General features: G+C 38.7%; 2 protein-coding genes and 1 non-coding gene across 3 annotated transcripts; all 3 read left to right on the forward strand.

Moving 5' to 3' along the window:
- Nucleotides 1–723: 723 nt before the first annotated feature.
- Nucleotides 724–11840, forward strand: coro1b (coronin, actin binding protein, 1B). The gene is made up of 12 exons (XM_074699157.1): nucleotides 724–1042; nucleotides 1153–1297; nucleotides 2152–2361; nucleotides 2592–2714; nucleotides 4782–4911; nucleotides 7701–7882; nucleotides 8010–8129; nucleotides 8247–8351; nucleotides 8437–8582; nucleotides 8903–8960; nucleotides 9087–9410; nucleotides 10572–11840. Exons 3-12 carry the CDS (start codon nucleotides 2158–2160, stop codon nucleotides 10692–10694), a joined length of 1515 nt encoding a protein of 504 aa, XP_074555258.1. The 5' UTR covers nucleotides 724–1042; nucleotides 1153–1297; nucleotides 2152–2157; the 3' UTR covers nucleotides 10695–11840.
- Nucleotides 11841–15603: 3763 nt separating this feature from the next.
- On the forward strand, nucleotides 15604–18910 carry LOC141784366 (uncharacterized). The gene is made up of 3 exons (XM_074662190.1): nucleotides 15604–15682; nucleotides 16368–16482; nucleotides 18022–18910. Exon 3 carries the CDS (start codon nucleotides 18024–18026, stop codon nucleotides 18633–18635), a length of 612 nt encoding a protein of 203 aa, XP_074518291.1. The 5' UTR covers nucleotides 15604–15682; nucleotides 16368–16482; nucleotides 18022–18023; the 3' UTR covers nucleotides 18636–18910.
- Nucleotides 18911–20291: 1381 nt separating this feature from the next.
- On the forward strand, nucleotides 20292–20363 carry trnaa-cgc (transfer RNA alanine (anticodon CGC)). The gene has a single exon. It is a non-coding gene; the product is annotated as a tRNA-Ala (tRNA).
- Nucleotides 20364–20367: the final 4 nt, after the last annotated feature.

Here is a 20367-nt window from a genome sequence, read left to right on the forward strand (position 1 = left end):
ATTACATTTGTGGAGGTCCCCTACATCATATACTGTTTTACATCTGTCACACCTCCGTGAGACACTGAAAAAGTTCTCCTGCATGCCTTGCAGTTTGCTTTATATTCATCTTCAGTGACTCTATGGAGCCACGGGTTGCCCTCTTCCCACTCTCGTCTATATTTTTGCAAACGTTCCCTCTTTTGAGGACGAGGTGTCCTGAGCATCTGCTGTAGAAGTCGAATGTGTGCATGGGACAAATGTGAAATACGGAATAATAAACTGCGTTCCGTATTGGTTCAATACGGAACGCAACTTTTAATTCCCAATTACGGAACGATTCCATATTTCAAGGGACGGGTGGCAAGCATACATTTATTAGCAAAGCTTCTCTTTGTACTTTCATGATAAACAATTGGAAATTCAAAAATAATACACACTCAGATATTGGACCTTAGGTCTAATTGAGATTGATCTGCATTTTTGTACTTCATAATTTATTTTGGCAACTCTGCTACACGTTCAGTGTGTAAATTAAGTCAAACAGATATTAACAGCAGCCACAATGTATGTTATCATATAAGTGATAATAATAAATAATTTCGCTGTAAAAAAAAAAAAAATCTGAAAAGCTACTTGGGAGCCAAAAGATCCGCCTCTCTTAGAAGCGATGGAATTCTCATTCATAATAACAACGAACCTAGCAGTCACGCATGCGCATTAAGATAAAACCGGACGCAAATCGCTAATTCTTAAATGTATCACTTTTCATACTTGAACTACCTCACAACGAATCTTCTTACTCTCTGATTCTTTCTGAGTCGACGGGAATTAGAGCGGCTGATACTCCTCTTGATTCTTGTTTGTCTTTGATACATCCTGCCCTGGGCGGAAGTGTCTGCGATCCTGCTCAATCCACATCGCTCCAAAGCAGTCGATTGTAAAGGGAGTCGGGGCGAGTACCGTGTGCATTGCTCCTCATCCCATCACCAGTAGACGGATTCTATTCTGCGTTACAGCATGTAATGCACGCATATATGTGCACGGGGACATGCTTCATCAGGTCAGGATTCTACTACAACAGACATGCGTAGTTAGTTACATGGGAATGTAGGGTAATTTAGCTCTAAATTCCATTGGGTCTTTATTTCTAATGGACGTATTTTGTTATAGGTCTGCGCATTCGACGTGAACGCCTGCCTGGACACAGGAGAGGATTAAGTTACTGTTACTGGCGGCGGATTATTTTATTGGCCTCCTCCTGTCACGCCCGACTCTTTGGTGATTCTTTTTTTCCAAATTGCAGAGCAAAAGCCAGGTAAGCTGTCGTACTTGTGAAAAATAACCTCATTGTAACCTCCCGTGCTCCTTGGATATGACTGTACTGCGATGAATTACGCATTAACACGCATCCTTTGTTGCACATGCCTGTAACGTTGTTCTTTGCAAAAGAGCCGTATTCCTCGCATTGTGTCCAGACAACAAAAGAAATTTATAGTTTATGACGGGAGTAAGTTTATTTTACAAAATATCAATAAAGGTAAGTCAATCATTGTACAGTGAGGGAACACTATTTGTAACACAGCTCTAAATACCGATGGACTTGTTTCAAGCTTGGGCTTCTACTATTTAAAAAGAACTGCATAAATGTGGAGTATGTTAATCCTTACAAGCCCCTGGAAACAATGCAGACCAAGGCCGGAGTACCTGCTGAAACACAATTTGCTTTGACAACTGTAAAGCATTAGGTAGATGGCATATAGAGTTACTGGTTCCCCTGCCTCAGCAGCTCGGACACACTGCCCAACCCCCTTCCCCTCACTGCCACAGCATGTTTTGGTCTCAGGCGGATCATGCCCTTTTGTCCACTGAAGCCTGACTGTACTGTTCAGGCCGGACTCCCAGAATGAAAGAATTTGCCTGCTGCTTTGACAGCCCCATTTCTCTCTTGCTGACCAACTGAAATATTTGGTATTCACTGATTGAGTGTGAGGTACATGATGAGTTTTAGTAAGGTAGACAACTCTAAATTCATCAAACTAAAGTTTTATTTGAAGATCATTTCAGCTCATGATGACTTGTTTACATCCAATCACACAAACAATAATAGAAACTTTGTCTTTGTTTTTCCACCTGTCTTTACCCATTTAATTTCATTTTTTGTGTTCACAGATAAATATGTCTTTCCGGCGAGGTGTGGTCCGCCAGAGCAAGTTCCGCCATGTCTTCGCCCAGGCGTGGAAAGCTGAACACTGCATTGACGATGTCAGGGTGTCGCGCGTGACGTGGGACAACCCCCTCTGCGCCGTCAACCCCAAATTCATCGCTGTTATCATCGAAGCAGGTGGAGGAGGGGCATTCCTGGTTGTTCCGATCAGCAAGGTGCAGAACTCCTCTGCATTACTACACCCATCACATAAACAGTGGATCAATACTCTTAAAAGCTTCTATCTTCTCTCCTGTCTCACAAAGTGCTGCGTCATCTTCCTCACACTACATCCAACACTTTTACAGTCTCAAACAAACAGAGGGCGAAGGTTGACTCTGGTAACGTGTTAAAGTTTCTCCAGCTGGTTGTCACACTGTTGTGGTTTATGTGCTTTCCATCACAGAGTGGCAGAATCGATCAGTCCTGTCCCACAGTGTGCGGACATGCAGCTCCAGTGCTGGACATCCAGTGGTCTCCTCATGATGATAACATCATTGCAAGTGCCTCAGAGGACTGCACAGTAAAGGTAGGCTAACTCTCACAAAGCTTGTCAAGTCTGGGTTCTTTTCTTGTTCCTCTTGATTTCTGAAAGTCAAAGCTTGGCTTCCTGTAGTTTTCCAACTCTAGTAAAAAAAAAAAATGGCATTATGAACTATTAATATGTCTGTGTCTTGTTGAGTAGACAAAATGCTAAAATACTGACACTTTAGATATAACACAGAGGCTAATTAATTCTATGTTTGCATACAGATTCTTAAAACTCTTTTTAAAAGTCATCATACACTGAAGCTTGAGTTATTTTTAAAAAGTATATGATGTCTTTAAGTCTTATAAATGTAATCAAGGCTGATAACACACTAATTTATCTTGGAGAGTTTGAACACAGTACACTTAGCTAAGCCTAGCTTTAAGCTAGCTTAGCTCAAAATGACCGCAGCTATGTTTTATCTCTGTTAAACACAAAGCTAAAGGTTTTTGTGTTAATACCCCTTTGTATCCATGCATAAAATGTGGTTTAGCTTTGTTTGGAAGAAAAGTAGAAGGAGGGAAAACTGCTAGCTTATCTCAGAAATAGCTACATAGACTCTTTGGTTCTCTGTTTTGTTTCTTGGTGATTTCAGCTAAATTATCCAAAATTAGCTGAAAATGTTCAAGTTTTAAGAAATATTCTTGCTTGATTAGTTGCTAAAAGTTGTTAAGATTTGTTGGTCTCATGCTTGTGCAGTTATCATTTTGCTACATCACATTTAGCTCAATTTAGCATAGAACAAAAGTAGATGAAGGCTAGCAGTACTCCCTACTTCCGTGTCTTGTTGAAAGACTATGCTAACCTACTTTTGGCTTACATCTTTAAGTCCTTTAAAGACTCTTGAAAAAGTCTCACTTCTATAAATATTCCTGATTGTAATCCACAATTTTAGATGAGATTATCAGAGCCAAAATAAGTGCATTTCTCTACTTCCTGGTTGGGAAACAGAGTATGGAGGTAGGGAGAAAGATTTGTGTTTTTCTCTGCTGAAAATAATTTCTGTGATTAAATTTGGAGTAATGGTGGACACTGGAGCCTAACTGTCAGAAAGAAAAAGGACAGGAGAGCAGAAGGAAGCTGAAGAGGAGAGTGGTAGAGCCCGGGCTAAAACTCAGGTTAATGTGTGCGGGACAATGTTCATTCCCACCCACAGTCAGCAGTTATTCTGCAGTGGTCTGTTCAAACTTGAGAGTCTATCAATAAAATGAAGAGTGAGGTTATGTTAGCTCTGCTTGGTAGATGAGCTCTGGAAAGACATAACCAGGATTCACTAATTTTACACGTTACAGACAAGACTCAGACCATGGGACTGTGAGGTGCCCCAAATATAGCCATTTACTAAACTACAGTATAAACTCACATAGTTTGCTAGTTGTCAAGTTTCAATTTACTTTAAAAAAAACACACCCCTTGGTGAGAGTCACCTCCTCACAAGCTTTTCAGGAATGTCCTCACAGCCCCTTTAAAGAGGGGTTCCTCCTACCCCCTCTTTAATTTTTTTTTTCATATTCCATTTACAAATATTAAGTTAAAGAGTTAGATGTCTATACTAATTGTGGGTACATTTTCAAACTGTGAGGTAACTTCATGCTGGAGTAATCCCAGGATCAGACTGCAGGCTGATCTGAATAGCTGAATAGGGGACATGAGGTTTGCGCAAACTGTGACAACACTGATTGGCGTATCTCTTTAAAAGTGCAAAAATAATCATCAAAAAGAATTGTAGTGTGAAGTTATTTGTGCTTTTTGTCCCTTTTTAACTTTCTGGGTCAGATTTGGGGTCCCAGCTGTCATTTTACAAACAGAATCACGAGTTTCTAGCATGGCAACAGCGGAGGAGGCTTCAAAGACAGCAGTTCAAACAGAGTGTTTCAGACAGAGGTTTAAATGAGTGAGACCAGCCCTGAGATAAGGAGTTTTTGGGCTGTTATATTATTAATCAGCTATCTGACAATACCAAGCTTCAAAACTTGCATGAAACCCTCTCTTTAATCTTCATTATGGTTTTTAATTCTGTAAAGGCACCGACCAAAAAACACACCTGCTGTGTCTTCTTATCTGAAGGTGTGGCAGATCCCAGACGGAGGCCTCGTGAGTCCGATGACTGAGTCTATCGTGACCCTGGAGGGACACAGTAAGAGAGTAGGAATCCTGGCGTGGCATCCCTCTGCCTTCAACATCCTCCTGACCGCAGGTAAACAGACTCACCTTCTTCTGGCCTCTCGTGATAGGAAGAGGAAAAACGCCTGTGCCCTCCTGCTATGCAGTTTATATGATGTTTTACATACATTTACATAAGCATAAAAATAAGAGTTTGTGTCTGAGGCTTGTGGTTGAGTATCACACAGCAAGTTTCAAAGAGTTTGGTATAAAAAAAACTTACAAACAATCCTTTGTTTTTGTGCATGTGCCAAACACTTTGAGAAATCCTTTAGCAAACAGCGAGAGTTGCAGAACAGCTCTTATCTTACTGTGTTGGTGTTCAGTGACAGCCAGTTCAAATACTAATGCATTATACAGGCAAGGAATCTGATTTCCCCTTCAGTAATTCATAGTATGCTGTGAAAGTGAAGAGGAGAAAGTGATTAACCTAAAAAATAATTACACTTGGCTGCTAAGCTGTGGGACATATCGTCTCCGGATTACAGCACACTGACAGGAAGGAGAGGAGTCTTTGAACTAGTTTTTCTTAAATGTAAATGAGTAAGGAGGAAACAGTGTCAGGGTTGGCAGTACGACACAAACAGTTGAGATTTAAGGTGCGAGGGTGGGGTGACAACTACAAAAAACAATTATTCCAGCAGCAGTAACCAGACTATGGTACTGAAGTCTGTTTTCAAACCTCAATTGTTTTTCCATTACATTAGATACCTCCTCCTACTTCCCTGTTGTTTCCAGAACTGCACTGGATCTAAATTTGCATTGAGTTAATGCGTCCTTCTCTGGGTATGCAAAAGCTTTCCAATAAAGGTGTTTTTGCAATGCTCCTTTAATATGTAAATTACATACATTCGCTTTATGTGTTCAGGCAAAGTTTCATCACGTGTGCAGGCTTACAGCTTTAACCAAGATAAATCTCCAATGAGATGGTTCGAAGTACAATCGTTGAGGGTATGTGCTTTGATCTGTCTTCCTTCCCCTGTGCTGAGCACTCAGATTTTAAGACCCACGCTGGCAATGCTCAAGATACTTTTCCTGGTTTTGGAAACAGTTTTGTTTTATTCCTAAAGTCAATAGGCGTTTTTAGATGGTTTCAGTGTACAACGCCCCGTCCCACTTGGTCAGCTCTTTGTAAATTGCAGCATCAGCATTTGGCAAAATTAGGAGGCTGGTGTATCTGATGCAAAGGGCTCCGACCTGCCGAAGCAGGGACGCAGCCAGATCCAGTGTGAGCTGACACATTGACTTGAAAAGAAACTCTTCTGGTACTGTGATGGGTGCATCTGTTGTATTTCGTCCTTTGTCTTCTTAAAGGTGTATAATCCTAACCTTTAGTTTAATATATTTATCTATTTATATGTGTCTTAACCTAACTATTTATCTTCTCATTTACTGCACTGTTACTTTCAGCTTTTTAATTTTGTATCTTAAAGTTTAAGTTTTACATCATTTCTCTTTTACTGCTTTAGTCTTTTAATATTTTATTATCTTATTTGTTTATTTTAGCTTGGTTGTTTTATTTTCTTATTGTGCGTTTTACATATTACTCTACCTTCAGTGTTTCCTCAGGCCATCTGAAGGGGTTTTAACTAACTATGTTCACCTTGTGTACCAGGGGTGCGGGTTGGTGGGTTAGAGGTGGAGGGTTGTACACTGATGTGAGTGTTTATGTGGGTTTATCTGGTCAATTATGATTATTATTATTATTATTATTATTATCATTATTATTTGTTTGTTTTGTATTGTTTTCTTTTGTCAAGTACTTTGTGTTGCCACTGTTGAGCATGAAAAGTGCTTTATTAATAAAGTTTGATTTATTGATTCCGGTGGTAGACACATTCAAAGACGTAATGAGTACAAAAAAAAGCATAACAAACTTTGTCAATGAAGTTAAATAGAAAGCAGCTCATGTACAAAACTTATATCTCCTCTCAAAAGCATTAGTTGCCAGCTCTCTTTTCTCATGGATGATTACCTCGTCTGGATCCCATGTGGGACTTCATGTCCAGAGTTCTGCATAAATCTCCAGCAGTTTGGCCAATGAGCCAGGATGCTTCTAAACATGGATGTAAACATAACAGGGTTGCTGTGTGTTAATGCGTCAAAAACAGCAATAGCAGTGCAACCTAATTGTTGGACATTTCTGATTTCATTGTGGGCAAAGCTAAAAAAAATAACCAGAGAAAAATCAGACCAAAAAAAGTTATCATAAAAAAATGAAAAAAAAATCCTGTAACAGTCAGCACATTCCTGAGATGAACTTTTATTTGACTTCTCCCTTCGCTGTTGATTGGTTTCATCTTGTAAATAAGACAAGAAAAAAATGATGGATCACTTTTGTTTTCTTTTTACTCCAGGTGCAAGGATTGTAGTTTTTCTAACCTACGCCAGTTTACTTAGGTTAGCAAAGACAAAACCACCTTTTTTGGGAGAATTACTTATACATTTTCTTTCTCAGAAAGTATTATAAAAAAGACGAAACAAGATCTCTTTTATTTATGATCTATGCATCTTTTTACCTTTTTTTACTAGTTGCACTTTTTAATTTTTTTTGAATTATCTCATTTTATTGTGGTATTGCCTGTTTCTTTTTATAAGGGTTCCCTTTTCAGTAGCGGGCTTTTGATAACTTTGTCGTGTCTCTCGTGCTGATTGATTGTTGTTGTTAAAAGAACGCTGATTCATTCACTGCAAACTAAATCCACCCAAGGGTAAGAATTAAGTAACCTTGAAACGCGTCCTTATTAAGAAATCAAACTTAGAACCTTCTCTTGTCCATGGACTAACTCAGCCATATTGAATGTTGTGTCATCCTCTGTCCAGGCTGTGATAATGTGATTTGCGTGTGGAACGTGGGCACCGGAGAGCTCGTGTACCAGCTGAGCGACGCCCACCCAGACCTGATCTACAGCGTCAGCTGGAACAAGGACGGCAGCGCTGTTTGCACCGTCTGCAAGGACAAGGCTCTGCGTGTCATCGACCCGCGAAGAGGCACAGTCCTGAAGGTTATTTTGCATTTTTCCGCTGTGTGTGCAGATGTGTGCAAATGTGGTCCTGACCAAGTTGACTATGCACTTCATATGCAGGTGGATTTTACTTATAACCCAGCTCCTTATGTGTCCGATGTCTTAGGTGAAAGAGAAAGTCCATGATGGGACTCGACCAATGAGAGCCGTGTTCCTGTCAGATGGAAAAATCCTGACCACAGGCTTCAGCCGTATGAGTGAGAGACAGCTTGCATTGTGGGATACTGTAAGTCTGTCTTTACCCCGCCTATCATCGCGCTACACTGTTGCCATTTCTAGGATGTAGTGCACACCTTGTTTGAAAAACAATCTCAGCAACATAACCCTTCCTTTGTTTTTACAGAAAGACCTGTCAGAGCCAATGGCAGTGCAGGAGATGGACACAAGTAATGGTGTACTTCTACCTTTCTACGACCCTGACACAAACATGGTCTACCTGTGTGGGAAGGTAGGACTTGAAGATCCCCTCAACATAAACACGTAGCATCATCTACTTTCTGCATCCGTCATTCAAACAAACTGTTTTTTTTCAGGGGGACTGCACCATCCGGTACTTTGAAGTCACAGATGAATCCCCATATGTCCACTTCCTCAGCTTATACAGCAGCAAGGAACCTCAGAGGGGGGCCGGCTTCCTCAGTAAAAGAGGTGTAGACGTCAACAAGTGTGAAATTGCCAGGTAAACATGTTGATGTGTTGTATTTGATGACTTACGGTGACACTGTGTACAACATGGTCAGAGTGTCAAAACATTATACATCATACCCCTTTGAGCTCCAGTATTATCCCAAAAACAATCACAAATGACTCAGATAATCCATAGTAGAAAGTAGTCCCCATCAAATGCTACGCTGACCTTGATAAGAAGAAGTAAAAGTAAGTAAAAAAGTATTCTTATATAAAATGGTGAATTAGATTGATTGGACTGCTTAGAAGAATATAGAATTCATCCCCACAAACTAAAAACTAATAGATGTTTATTTTCCTGGTTTTCTTTAGGTTCTACAAACTCCATGAAAGAAAAGTGGAACCCATTTCTATGACCGTACCTCGAAAGGTAACCAACCCACAGCCCCAAAATTCATGGATGTGTTTTTTTTCTCTTATGGTAAATATTGGATTTTGGAATGCACAGGAAGTCTTTACAATAAAAACATTTCCTGCCTCTGTCTTCCCTCTCCAGTCAGATCTGTTTCAGGGGGATCTTTACCCAGACACAGCTGGCTTAGAGCCGGCTCTCCTGGCAGATGAGTGGATCGCCGGCCAGGATGCTCCACCCCTGTTGGTGTCTCTGAGTGGCGGGTATTCGGCTCCTCCATCCAAGCAGAGAGACACCCTCAGAAGCAAACCCAAGCTGGTCTCACAGGACTCTGGGGCGGGGTCTGCCCAGCCCTCAGCAGCATCTCCTACGTCTACATTTACCTCTGCTCCAAAGGACGCTGAAGAAGAGGTGCCACAGCCACGAGTAGCCACAGCTGATGGAAACAGTGAAAGGCCGAAGAAAGAGGTAAGACACATGTGGAAGAAATAGACAAAAACTAAATTCCCACCAAAAGCACAGAGAAACTTTAGTCCTGGGACTGAGAGCCTTGTCACACTGGCCACCTGTACCGTGCTCAAGCACGTCCAGTTTGTTTGGGCGGTGTGACGGCTCTGCTGGCTTCCTTGACTTTGGCACACTTCAAAGAGGTGTGCTGATGCGGTACACTTGTTGCACAATTATGCAGGCAATGAAGACATGACATTTAGGGTGCGTTCACACTGACAAACCATACCGTGTTTAAGGACCCTCCAACCCTAAAGTCTGGGTTGTTTGGCCAGTGTGGCCATAAGTGTGCCGTGCTAAGCGTGCTAGGTGTGTTCCTAAAGTCTGGTTCATATTGGAGTAGTGTGACCGCCGGCAGTACTCTGTAGCGAGGGAACGGTGCTGCAATCGGGGGGGGGGGCAATCATGCTTGAATACAGCATGGTTTGAATGGTCAGTGGGACCGCCCCCTTAATTGCTTCAATCCCTTATGGTTGTCTTACGTTACTTGAAAATCGCTGCCTTGCATAATCAATCAACTTAGGGGCGTTAAAATACTTTGTTTATATTGAAGTAGTGTGGCAGCTGGTGATACGGCCAGCAAGGAAATGGCGCTGTGGTGGTCCAATCGTGCTTGAGTGTGGCACGGTACAGATGGCCAGTATGATCGTGCCCTAAATCACTTAAGATGCAGGCACTACTTTTCAAGGACTTGCATGGGTGAAATGTCCCCATCTTAACCCCTGCTTTTGTATGAAATTATTGTCCAGATGTGCGGTCACATCAACTGTACATCATGGATTATGCGTCCTGTCCTCGTTGCCTACGCGTGCTTGTGCTTATGCATGATGTGTACCGTGCCAAAGACCACCTCTCTGAAGTGTGCCAAAGCCAAGGTGGTGTAATGTGCCTGAGTACGGAACACTTGTGGTTACACTGGCCAACTTTAGAGTTGGAGCATGCTTAGGTACGGTACAGATGACCAGTGTGGCCACGCTTTGGAAGTCAAAATGAGGTCCTGGGAGTTCAAAACCCAAACTCTGGTCACTCTGGTTGAAACCCCTACATCCATCCTTCATCCACTTTACAGACGTTTCTCCTGCTCATGGTTGTTTTTCTGTCTTTCTGTGTCTCCTCCTGCAGGACGAGCTGTTGACTGAGCTGTTAGCAGAGATGAAAGCCCTGCGCGCTGTTGTCCTCGCTCAGAGCCAGAGGATCGAGCTGCTGGAGCGACAGCTGGCTCGGATAGAGGATGGAGATGTATGAGCAACATCAGAGACACACTACATTCTTTCTTAGTCCATAGACCATAGCCTTACTAGAATCAACAGTACCTTAAGCTGTGTGGGTGGGAGACTGTAGTGTAGGGTAGCAACCAACTATGAATAACAGCGGCTAACAACCAGGTCAGCTGCTGTGATGAAAACAAGACGACGGTTTGTTCATATGATAGATTTCCAGGCTATTGCAGAGAATTGGGTGTCATCTGCATAAAGTGTTAGTGAGACAATGTTGTGTTTTTCATATGGAGGAGTGTTGTAGCAGCTGTTTGGTGGTGCGTGTGGTGCATTTCTGAGCTTTGCAAAATCCTTGCATTATACTTGAAGGGCTTCGAGGGCTTTAACAGCACCATCGCCTCAAAGTAATGCACAAAAAAAGTCACGAAAAGAAGGTCAACACGCGACAGCAAAGCAATCCAGTACCTCTAACAAGATTTTTTTCTATCAAGCACTAAAATGTAATCATTAGGGCTAATTAATCAGGTAGTTAAAGCTGCTTAACTGTGATGTCATATCAGAAACTCCAATTGTTAACTCATCGTGTGACTTGTACTTCATTTTACTACATTATAGGGTGCAGTTTTTAGGAAAAAAAATCTGGTACAGAAAACATGAGCTTGACAGTGAGAGTTCTGTGAAGAATAGCTGAAGAGGCTGTAGTTGAGTACTTATGTGTATTATACTTATCTGTGTAGTCTTTGAAGTTGATGAAAATCCCTTGTGATTTTGTACCTCAGAGCTGTAAGCTAAAATAATTTTTAACAAAGTTGTTACATTACATGCACTAAAGAAATAACACTCTCTGAGTTTCTCCAAACAGCAGCCTAGTGTTTCAAGCCACAAGAAAGAGGAAGTTGAAGTGAAATGAGAAACTTTTTCTACTGTTTGAACACTGCATTTGTATTGGTGTGAAAAGATGGAAAGATATCTAGGTTTTTTTATTTTCAGTTTTGTTTCTTCTTATAGGTGCGTTTATCTGTCATGTCTCAGATCATGTGACAATGTTACATTCCACATCGAGTTCTCCCTTTATGACTAATTTATATTTCTTTATGCACTGACCTCTTAACACTAACTGTAATAATGGTAGCAATGAGACTGCTCTACTGTTTAAACTCAATAAACATTCATTCCTCCTTTATATTAATTTGATTACTTCTTGAGATTTTTTTTTTATCTCACTTTCAGTCTAATCCTTTCTCCTTAGAGTTAAAGGGGTGTATATTTGTAAGATTTGTTGATACCAACGCTATTATCAATTCCACCTATCAGTCAAATTCTTTAAAGTCTCCTTTATTAGTTCTGTGGATTTTTTGTTTACAAAAAGTTGCTTTACAGGTTTTATGTGTCAACAAAACTTTATTGAGTTCAGGAGTAAAAAATATCTCAAGACACTCTTGGTATTTAATGCTGTGCATCAACAAAATGTTTTAACATGTTGGTAGTGTTGCACACCCAGTGTTGCACAAATCACACTTTAAGTTGTTAGTAGCAGATCTCTCCGTCATTGTCTTGGAAATTCTACTTCTGACTGACGGGCGTGACTGACATGTGGCACATCATGTGATATCAACATTGCGCTGTGGCTTAATGTAAAGAATCAAAAAGGGAATTATTAAGCATAAAGGCTAATGATGTTGATGGATTGAACCATTTCTTATCAATTCTTAACAGGTACCAGTTATCGATACCCATCCCTAAATGTAAAAAAAATGGATTATTTTGCAGAAGTGAAATGATAATATATAAATTTATTTTCATTTAAAAATATGAGAGATGGAGAGAGATCGCGTTCACATAGGGATGGGTACCAAATAAGGTACTTCTATTGGTACCAACCAAACCGAATACCAACCGTTGTTGTGAATACTGTCTGACGAAATCTTACAGTACCATGTTTCAGTACCTTAACCCATCCTTGTGACTGTGAGTATGTGGAGGAGTAGTTGACTTTCCATGCCGGACATGAACACAGCTTTGCAAGTTCACTCTACATCTGAGAAATTTGCTGTCATCATCCAAGGACTCTACTTCTAATTTAAAGAAACATTTCCAGGTAAGATCACTAAAATTAGATATAGTGAATTTTTGTGAGCTAATGAACCTCCCAATACTGCTACTCTTACTACTACATCAGAAAAATAATTTCATTAATTACCAATTATGAATAATGTAAAATTCATGGGCCTGCTACCTGAATTTACATCATGGTTTTCATTATCTTTCATTTGTTTGGCATTTTTTGCATTTTTTGTTGATAATTTGGTAGATAGACTCTTGGTATGTTTAACTGCGTTTTTTTTTTTTTTTTTTATTGTATATTTAACTGTACTTTCAATGTAGAACTACAAACCACTGCCTAAACTTGGTTTCCTTATTTTTTTTCCAAAGTGACATGTTTCAGTTGTTTTACAGAATACACAAAAGTTGGTCATTTTAGTGACATTTAGTTTATTTTGTCTTTATTGGTCACATTACTTGAATATTATGGTATTTGGATTGTATCACTGATTACATTTTTGAACAGCAAACTGTATCTGAATACATTTCTAAAGCAACCCCTACCCAACCCTGTCCTTTCTAGATTTGTGCTGCTGCCCTCTCATGTCGGTGAGTGACTTCATAAAGTATATGTCTTAAAAGTGAGATTTCTCACTTCCTGGTTTAAAAATAAATCATTTTCATCCTTTAATTCCCCTGAGTATTTAAAAAAAATAGTATGTCACATGAAAGTAAGTGGCCCTTTTACTCGATCACTTTGATAGGGAAAATGAACAGTTCAGTCTCAAAGATAACATCTAACACAACAGAAATTAACTGAACGTTTATTGGTAAAAAAGCATATTTGTTTGACCTGTGAGCAGGACTTGACATCAACACCCGCCAACCCGTGTCACTCCTACTAACCACTTTGGCGGGTGGAATTATTTAATTGTAGTTTTCTGAAATGGCATCTCAAGGTCTGAACCCATTGCAGTATAAGACTACGACACTACAACTCCCATGAGCCCTGCCTGCACACAGTGTTGGTAGAAGCCCACGAAGAAAAGAGAATGGTCACAGATATGAGGTGCGAAGGATCAATATTTAAACCTCCTAATATGCAAACATTTATCAAAGTTATATTTAGAAAGTTTACTCTGGAAATACTGTAAACAAACCAAATCATTCAAAATCAATTAAAACTTATAGTCCAGTGTGACATGGTACTTACTTTATTACTGGGGAAAAAAATACGGCTGTAAATAAATATTTAAGCAGACAGTGTTTCTTGCTAGATTTTTCAGTTCAGTTTATCTTCAACCTTCACAATTTTCATTAAATGCAGTAATAACTCCTCCTTTAATAACTTTGTTTCAGTAGTCTGCATATTTTCATATTTAAGGAGCACAACCATTTCGGAGCTGAATATCTGATTGATATAGTTTTTATTTGGGTGTGAACAGGGATTATTTACATTTAAAAAGGTTGTAAATCTATTTCAAGTACACTTTACCATCATCAGCTTACATCATATTAAACATAATTATCCAACAACAAAATTGTGGCTAGTGAAAATGCTGAGTGGCTAGTAACTCTGTGAAAACACCAGCCACAGTGGCACAAAAGTTGATGTCAAGCCCTGCCTGTGAGCAGACCTCCACTGCTACAGCTCAGCATTTGCAAAACAAGATGTCTAGCAAGAAGTTTCAAGCACAGTGCCTGGAAACTTGTGGTCTGGTGTAACGAGAAGTGAACTCGGTGGGCTGTGCAAAGCAAAGTCCAAGAATGTCAGACACCATCATGCATGAAGTATTAAAATATTTTCAGAAATGTCGGTTGTGGCTGTTTAACTTTGATTTATGAGCTTTGTATACTTATGTTAACAACCAGACATTTTTAAAAAAAGGTGCAGTTTGCTGTACTTAACTGTCTGTAGAGGCATTTACAAACATTTCAGCTCAAAATCAACCTCACACCAACAAGCTAGCTTCAGTTTGTTTAGCTTTATGACAGAAAACAGCAGGCCTTGTATGCAACATATAAACAAAAGAAGGTTAAAAAGTACAGTAAGTAGGTTTTATAGAGGGCTGTGGCAGATATTTTCCTTCTTAAGTATTTACAGAGCAAGGGAATCTCTAATTTCCACTCACCTAAAGTTAAGCTAACTCTCAGTGTAAGCTAGCTTACTCATTAGCAGCATGAATCAGCGTATTTCTATATTTTCTTCTGTATCAAAGTAGCAAACTTCATTTTACAGAAAACAAAAAAATAAGAAAAATGAGGAAGATATTTCTTTCTTGATCTTTTCTAGCGTCTTATTCGGCTAAACTTGATAGCAGCTCTGACTTTTTATGGCTGCATACCAGAAACTTGTGTGAGTGTCTTGTGTTTGACTTCATCTCTTTTTGTAGAGATTTGGTAAGCTAGTCTATGTTCAAGGGCGGGTGTGAAAACAGGATGTGGGTACCGACACACATTCAGCAGCCATGTGCAGCTTTTGAAGTTATGCATTCTTATTTGGCCTGTTTTATTAACCTGAAAATGTAGCCTTGAATCAAAGAATCATATGAATAACTGATTTGATTTGGGTTGGAATTAAAATTAATGTTAAACTTTTCTAACTTACACCATGGATACATTTTTTTAAATTCTAGGAGATATAAACTCGAGTACATAGGGTTTTCTTCCCACTTGTTGAACTATGTAACCTTTAACGACACTGTTAACACGAAATGTGAATTCTAAATCACATTTCTATCTTCCTCCTTCCATTAATAGATTCACTTATTGTTGCTTTTTACCACACCCTGCCTGATCTAATCTCACGTTCCTCTATGCCTCCACCTACCTCAGCGTTCTTTACCACATGTCACATCAACCCCACTCTCTGTCTCTCGTTTTCTGTCACATGGCTCAGAAGTGTCCCTAATGAACAGTCTCTCTGCTGTCAATCTTCTGGAAACATCATTCGACATTCAGCGTGAAACCTGGGTAAGTGTTAGAAATGTATTTCCTTCTTTTTAATAGATTGAAAAGCGACTCTTTGAAATTTCTTTTTTATTGTTTCAATTGGAATATTTCACGTCTTACTTTATTTAACAGCTTTATAAATATTTGATTTGTCCTAACAATTGTACACATTTTAATTTTATTTTTGAAGTATTTCAGTTTTAAGCTCTCTGGCAGTGCATCTTCATTTATTTATTCATATCACACACGTAATTATTTTACTACTCCATATTTTATCCGACTCATTCATATAATGGTAAAAATTATCTGCACAGCACACTGATGCTGTTGACTGATCACTGCGACAGGAAACCAGTAAGGCTGTGAGCAGTCTGCTAGCTTCCTGTCACTTCACAGTCAGACAGTTTCTAGTTGAACAAGATAAAAGAAAAACAGATTTCCTGTTGCATCGCCAGTGTAGCACATGCAGGGTATAACATGGATGGTAACTTTTTTTTGTCCTATTATGGAAAAGATGTGAGTAGAGAGCACTTTCAGCAGCTAGCTGTGCTTCAAGGTGGATGTTTTATGAATTTATTGGTAATCACTTAAACTTGCCATGTGTACTGAATGGGTTAATATTCTACTTTGAATTCAACAATCTGAATAAGGCAGAGTATTGTGTAATTTTTGGCCTTCTTTTTTGCTTCTATCAACTTTTTTTTAGAACACCAATGGATTTCAACCTGTTGAAAACTTCACGGTCTTAAACGTTTGAGGAGTTTAACTGCAAAAATCTGCAACACCAAGCCAGTTGGGATTTCTCTGACTTTTTTTCAAAGGTAAAGAATTTGTCGTGTGTGTTTTCATATGCAGAAACTGCAGTTCTAAGAAATTCTTGCCGCTTTGACCTTGAATTTGCTGACAGGAAAAGGAGTGGGTACGTGTTAGCCTTTGTAACCTTTAGCATCTGTGTCACCCTGGTTTGTGCCGCTTTAAGTGACATTTGGTTAACTTTTTCAGTGTTTTAAATTGCTTGACATCAATATAACCCTTGTATCCCAATTTTAAATAGCATGTATTATTTTGTAGCTGCTACAATCAATTGCTAAAAAGTGCAATAACCCCCCCCCCCCCCCCCCACACACACACACACAAAATAAATAAATAAATAAATAAACAAATATAGAATAAAACAAAATTAAATAAAAATAAAAAATAGAAAAATAAATTAAAAAATAAATTTAAATAAAGTTAAGTTAAATTTCAAAAAATAATAATAAAAATAAATAAATTGATTAACTAATTAATTAAAAAAAAATCATGTATATCTTAGAATACAGAAACCCCTCAGCTGCATTATTTGGAACCACAGGAATTTTAAAAATGTAAATTTGCAAATACACCATATTAGCATAAAAACGATTTATAATAATGCTATCAAATTTTTAAGTGTACCAGATACTTAGCAACACCCAAAAAGATTGCATTTAAAAACAACTCAGTCGAAACTTCAGAAAAGAGGAACACCATTGATTTTAAACTTTACTCAGTTGATGTTAACTTCAATGTAGGAAGTTTTACCAATACCCATGGTCTCGTTTATAGTTTTTTTGTAATGTGCACTAAATTTTGTATTTTTCAAACCCATCACTGCAACAAAAAAAAAGCATTCTTAGGCATGGTGAATGTTTATGTAACTCTCCAGTTTTTTTTACAAGGTTACTTTTGATTTATATGTTAATCAACCCACTTTATCTGGTTTCAAATCTACCACCAGTCAAAAGTGGGTTAAACTGGAGCAAACATGCTAGCACAAAAAAAAAAAAAAAGCCCAAAACTCCTGGTGCAATTAAAAAGAATCTATACTCAAGACATTTATTGGGACAAACACCTGTGTTATGTTGCACCCCACTAGGCTATTAGCTAAAATAGCTGAAAAGCCATCAAAATCAAACACTTATGTTAATAGAAAAAAATGCTAAACTGTCTTAAAATTCTTATAACATCATTCCTTTCTGCTGATTTCGGCAATAAGGGGGCCTGATTTCAAAACCTTTATGGCAAAATGAAACAAAATTAATTCTATTATTATTATTATTAATGTCATAAGCTGGAATACTTATTTGAGTCAGGAGCTTTTGTCAGAGCTATGCTAGCTACCTCTTTGTGTTTCCACTCTTTAGTGTTAGCTAATAGTTTGTTGTGGCTACATGTCAATGGAAAGGGTGAGAGAAGAATAAGCATGTAATTTTTAAAAAAGAATATTTACCAACTTCTTGGTGGACACTACCACCAAATATCAAAACAATGATAGAAGTAAAATGTACTCATGTGTGAAAATGGTAACTCGGCAATGTCTTTCTCTTCTTCCACTACAGGCATGGGTGACGTAAAGTATGAATCAAATGATCAGACAGTCCTGATCCTTTTATTCTGCCTGATAGCCTTACTGTTCCTACTCTTCTTCTTGTACAAGAAGTTGAACAGAGAGGCTAATGGAGAATACACCATCCAGCGCATGGTGTATAAGGAAGGTGGGCTCAGAGACCGGGTGAGAGGAGTAGTGTCTGCTCTGGAGGCACGACTTGGAGTCCAGCTGTGGCCTCGCAGTGACACTGACGAAGATGGAGAAGAAATGCAGGAAGTCTGCGACGAGGAAAGACAGATGGAGGAGGGTAGGAGGGGAAGTGATGGCGATGGAGATGACCAGGAAGAGGGGGAGGAGGAGGAGGAAGAGGAGAGGAGAAACAGAGGGGATGAAACTTCTGATGATAACTCAAGTTTGGAGAGCTCTGAGGCAGGAGAAAGAGCCAGGCTCACAGATGAACCAGTGGCAAAGGGAGGGGAAAAGGAGGAGAAAGTGGGAGAAGAGGAAGGCAGCAGTGAAGCAAGTGGAGGAGCAGGATTGTTGATAGACTTAAAGAAGTTCTCAGGGAGTGCCACCTGGTCCGAGGACGGTGTCTGCAAAGACAATGATGTGACTGCACTGTGAGTGAGCTCAACAGAACAGGAAAAACAAGTTAAGCTTGTGGTAGACTTTGAGAAATACTGAGGTCAAGATTTCCCGCACTTAAATCTACTCTCTTACAGTGTTACTTATTTGTTAGTTTTACAGAGAATAATATTTTACAAATCTTAAGATCATTCAAACTGTCTAAAAAACCCTCAAACTGGCCTAAAAACAACATTTCTCATCTCATGTTTTTACACTTGTTCCCAAGTAGTTGCTCAAAAACTCACAACTGTCAAAGATAAATGTTGTAAATATGCTGGATTACATTGCATTGGACTTTGTGCAAGCTTTTACCTTGTCTTTTCATTACCTTGGCATAACACATGCAGCACATTGTGAACTGTTGCATCAATTTTTTTATTGTTGTTGAATGTTTTCTCCAATAAACTTGGAGGCTGATGAAACAAAAAAATCCCTGAGTCTTTGAGTGGACATTTTTCTTTACTTGCTATGCCAAGTGAGTAGTCTATACTTTTTATACTTTTTTTTTTTTTTTTTTTTTTGCACTTACTATACTCTTTCTTACTTTTGTTTTCTTAAATGCTGCGGTGACTCCTGAATTTCCCCTCAGGGATAAATAAAGTATTTTCTATTCTATTCTATTCTATTCTATTCTATTCTATTCTATTCTATTCTATTCTATACATTCAGTTTTACAGACATATAAATGAAAAGCCTGGATAGCAAAAAATCTAAAAAATTTTAGGACATTTAATTTGGGCAGAAGTCATCATCGGACCACATTTCAGACAAAAATTTAGTTAACTGGAGAATTTGTGTGGCAGTAGACCTAAAACTACATCCCTTCTGAGGGGCAGCACTATATTTCTATATTTCTAAGACTTTTTTCCATAGGCAAGATGGCCCCCTTTTTTTTCAAAAATCATCTGTGGATGCTGAACACTTGTATTCATTCACTTAAGTCGGACAAACACTGCAAAACCTGAAATCTTATCAAGTGTTTTTGTCTTATTTTCAGTAGAAAATTCCTTTTTAGACTCAATATGAGCCAAATTCACATGACCAATATGGAAAAATTTTTTTTTCAAGTTATTTAAAGACAAAAATGAGGTCTGAATTGCTCGTAACCAGTAAAAAAAATCTGCCAATGGAACAAGAAAAAAGTTACTGGTATTAAGACATTTTTCTAGTCTCAAGGAAACTTTCAAGCAATTTTTTCTTGTTCCATTGGCAGATTTTTTTTACTGGTTACAAGCGATTCAAACCTCATTTTTGTACTCTGATAACTTGAAACAAGACATTTTTCCGGATTGATAGGTTGAAAGTGACTCATATCGAGTATAATAAGACAATTTTTACTTAAAAAAGACAAAAACACTTGATAAGATTTCAGTTTTTTGCAGTGAACAAAACCAGATTTTGGAACAAAATCTTACAAATTTAGGAACATAGGGCTGTGGCAGGCACTCTCCCATTGTTTGAAAACTACAGCTTTAGTCAAATGTTATACATGAACAAGCTAAGCCGAATGTTCTGATGTGCACCGTTTTCTTTGGAGATACTGCACATTGTTTTTGATAAAATAATTGATTTTAATATTAATAATACTAAGAAAAAAAATATAGCTATGTTAATCATAGTTATATTAATATTTCTGAACCATTCACAGCCAATGGGGATGTAGCTCAGTGGTAGAGCGCATGCTTCGCATGTATGAGGCCCCGGGTTCAATCCCCGGCATCTCCATCTG

The sequence above is a fragment of the Halichoeres trimaculatus genome, unplaced genomic scaffold (assembly GCF_033239565.1).
Source record: "Halichoeres trimaculatus isolate MK-OKI-2021-1 unplaced genomic scaffold, fHalTri1.1 fHalTri1_scaffold_22, whole genome shotgun sequence".
NCBI classification, from domain to species: domain Eukaryota; kingdom Metazoa; phylum Chordata; class Actinopteri; order Labriformes; family Labridae; genus Halichoeres; species Halichoeres trimaculatus.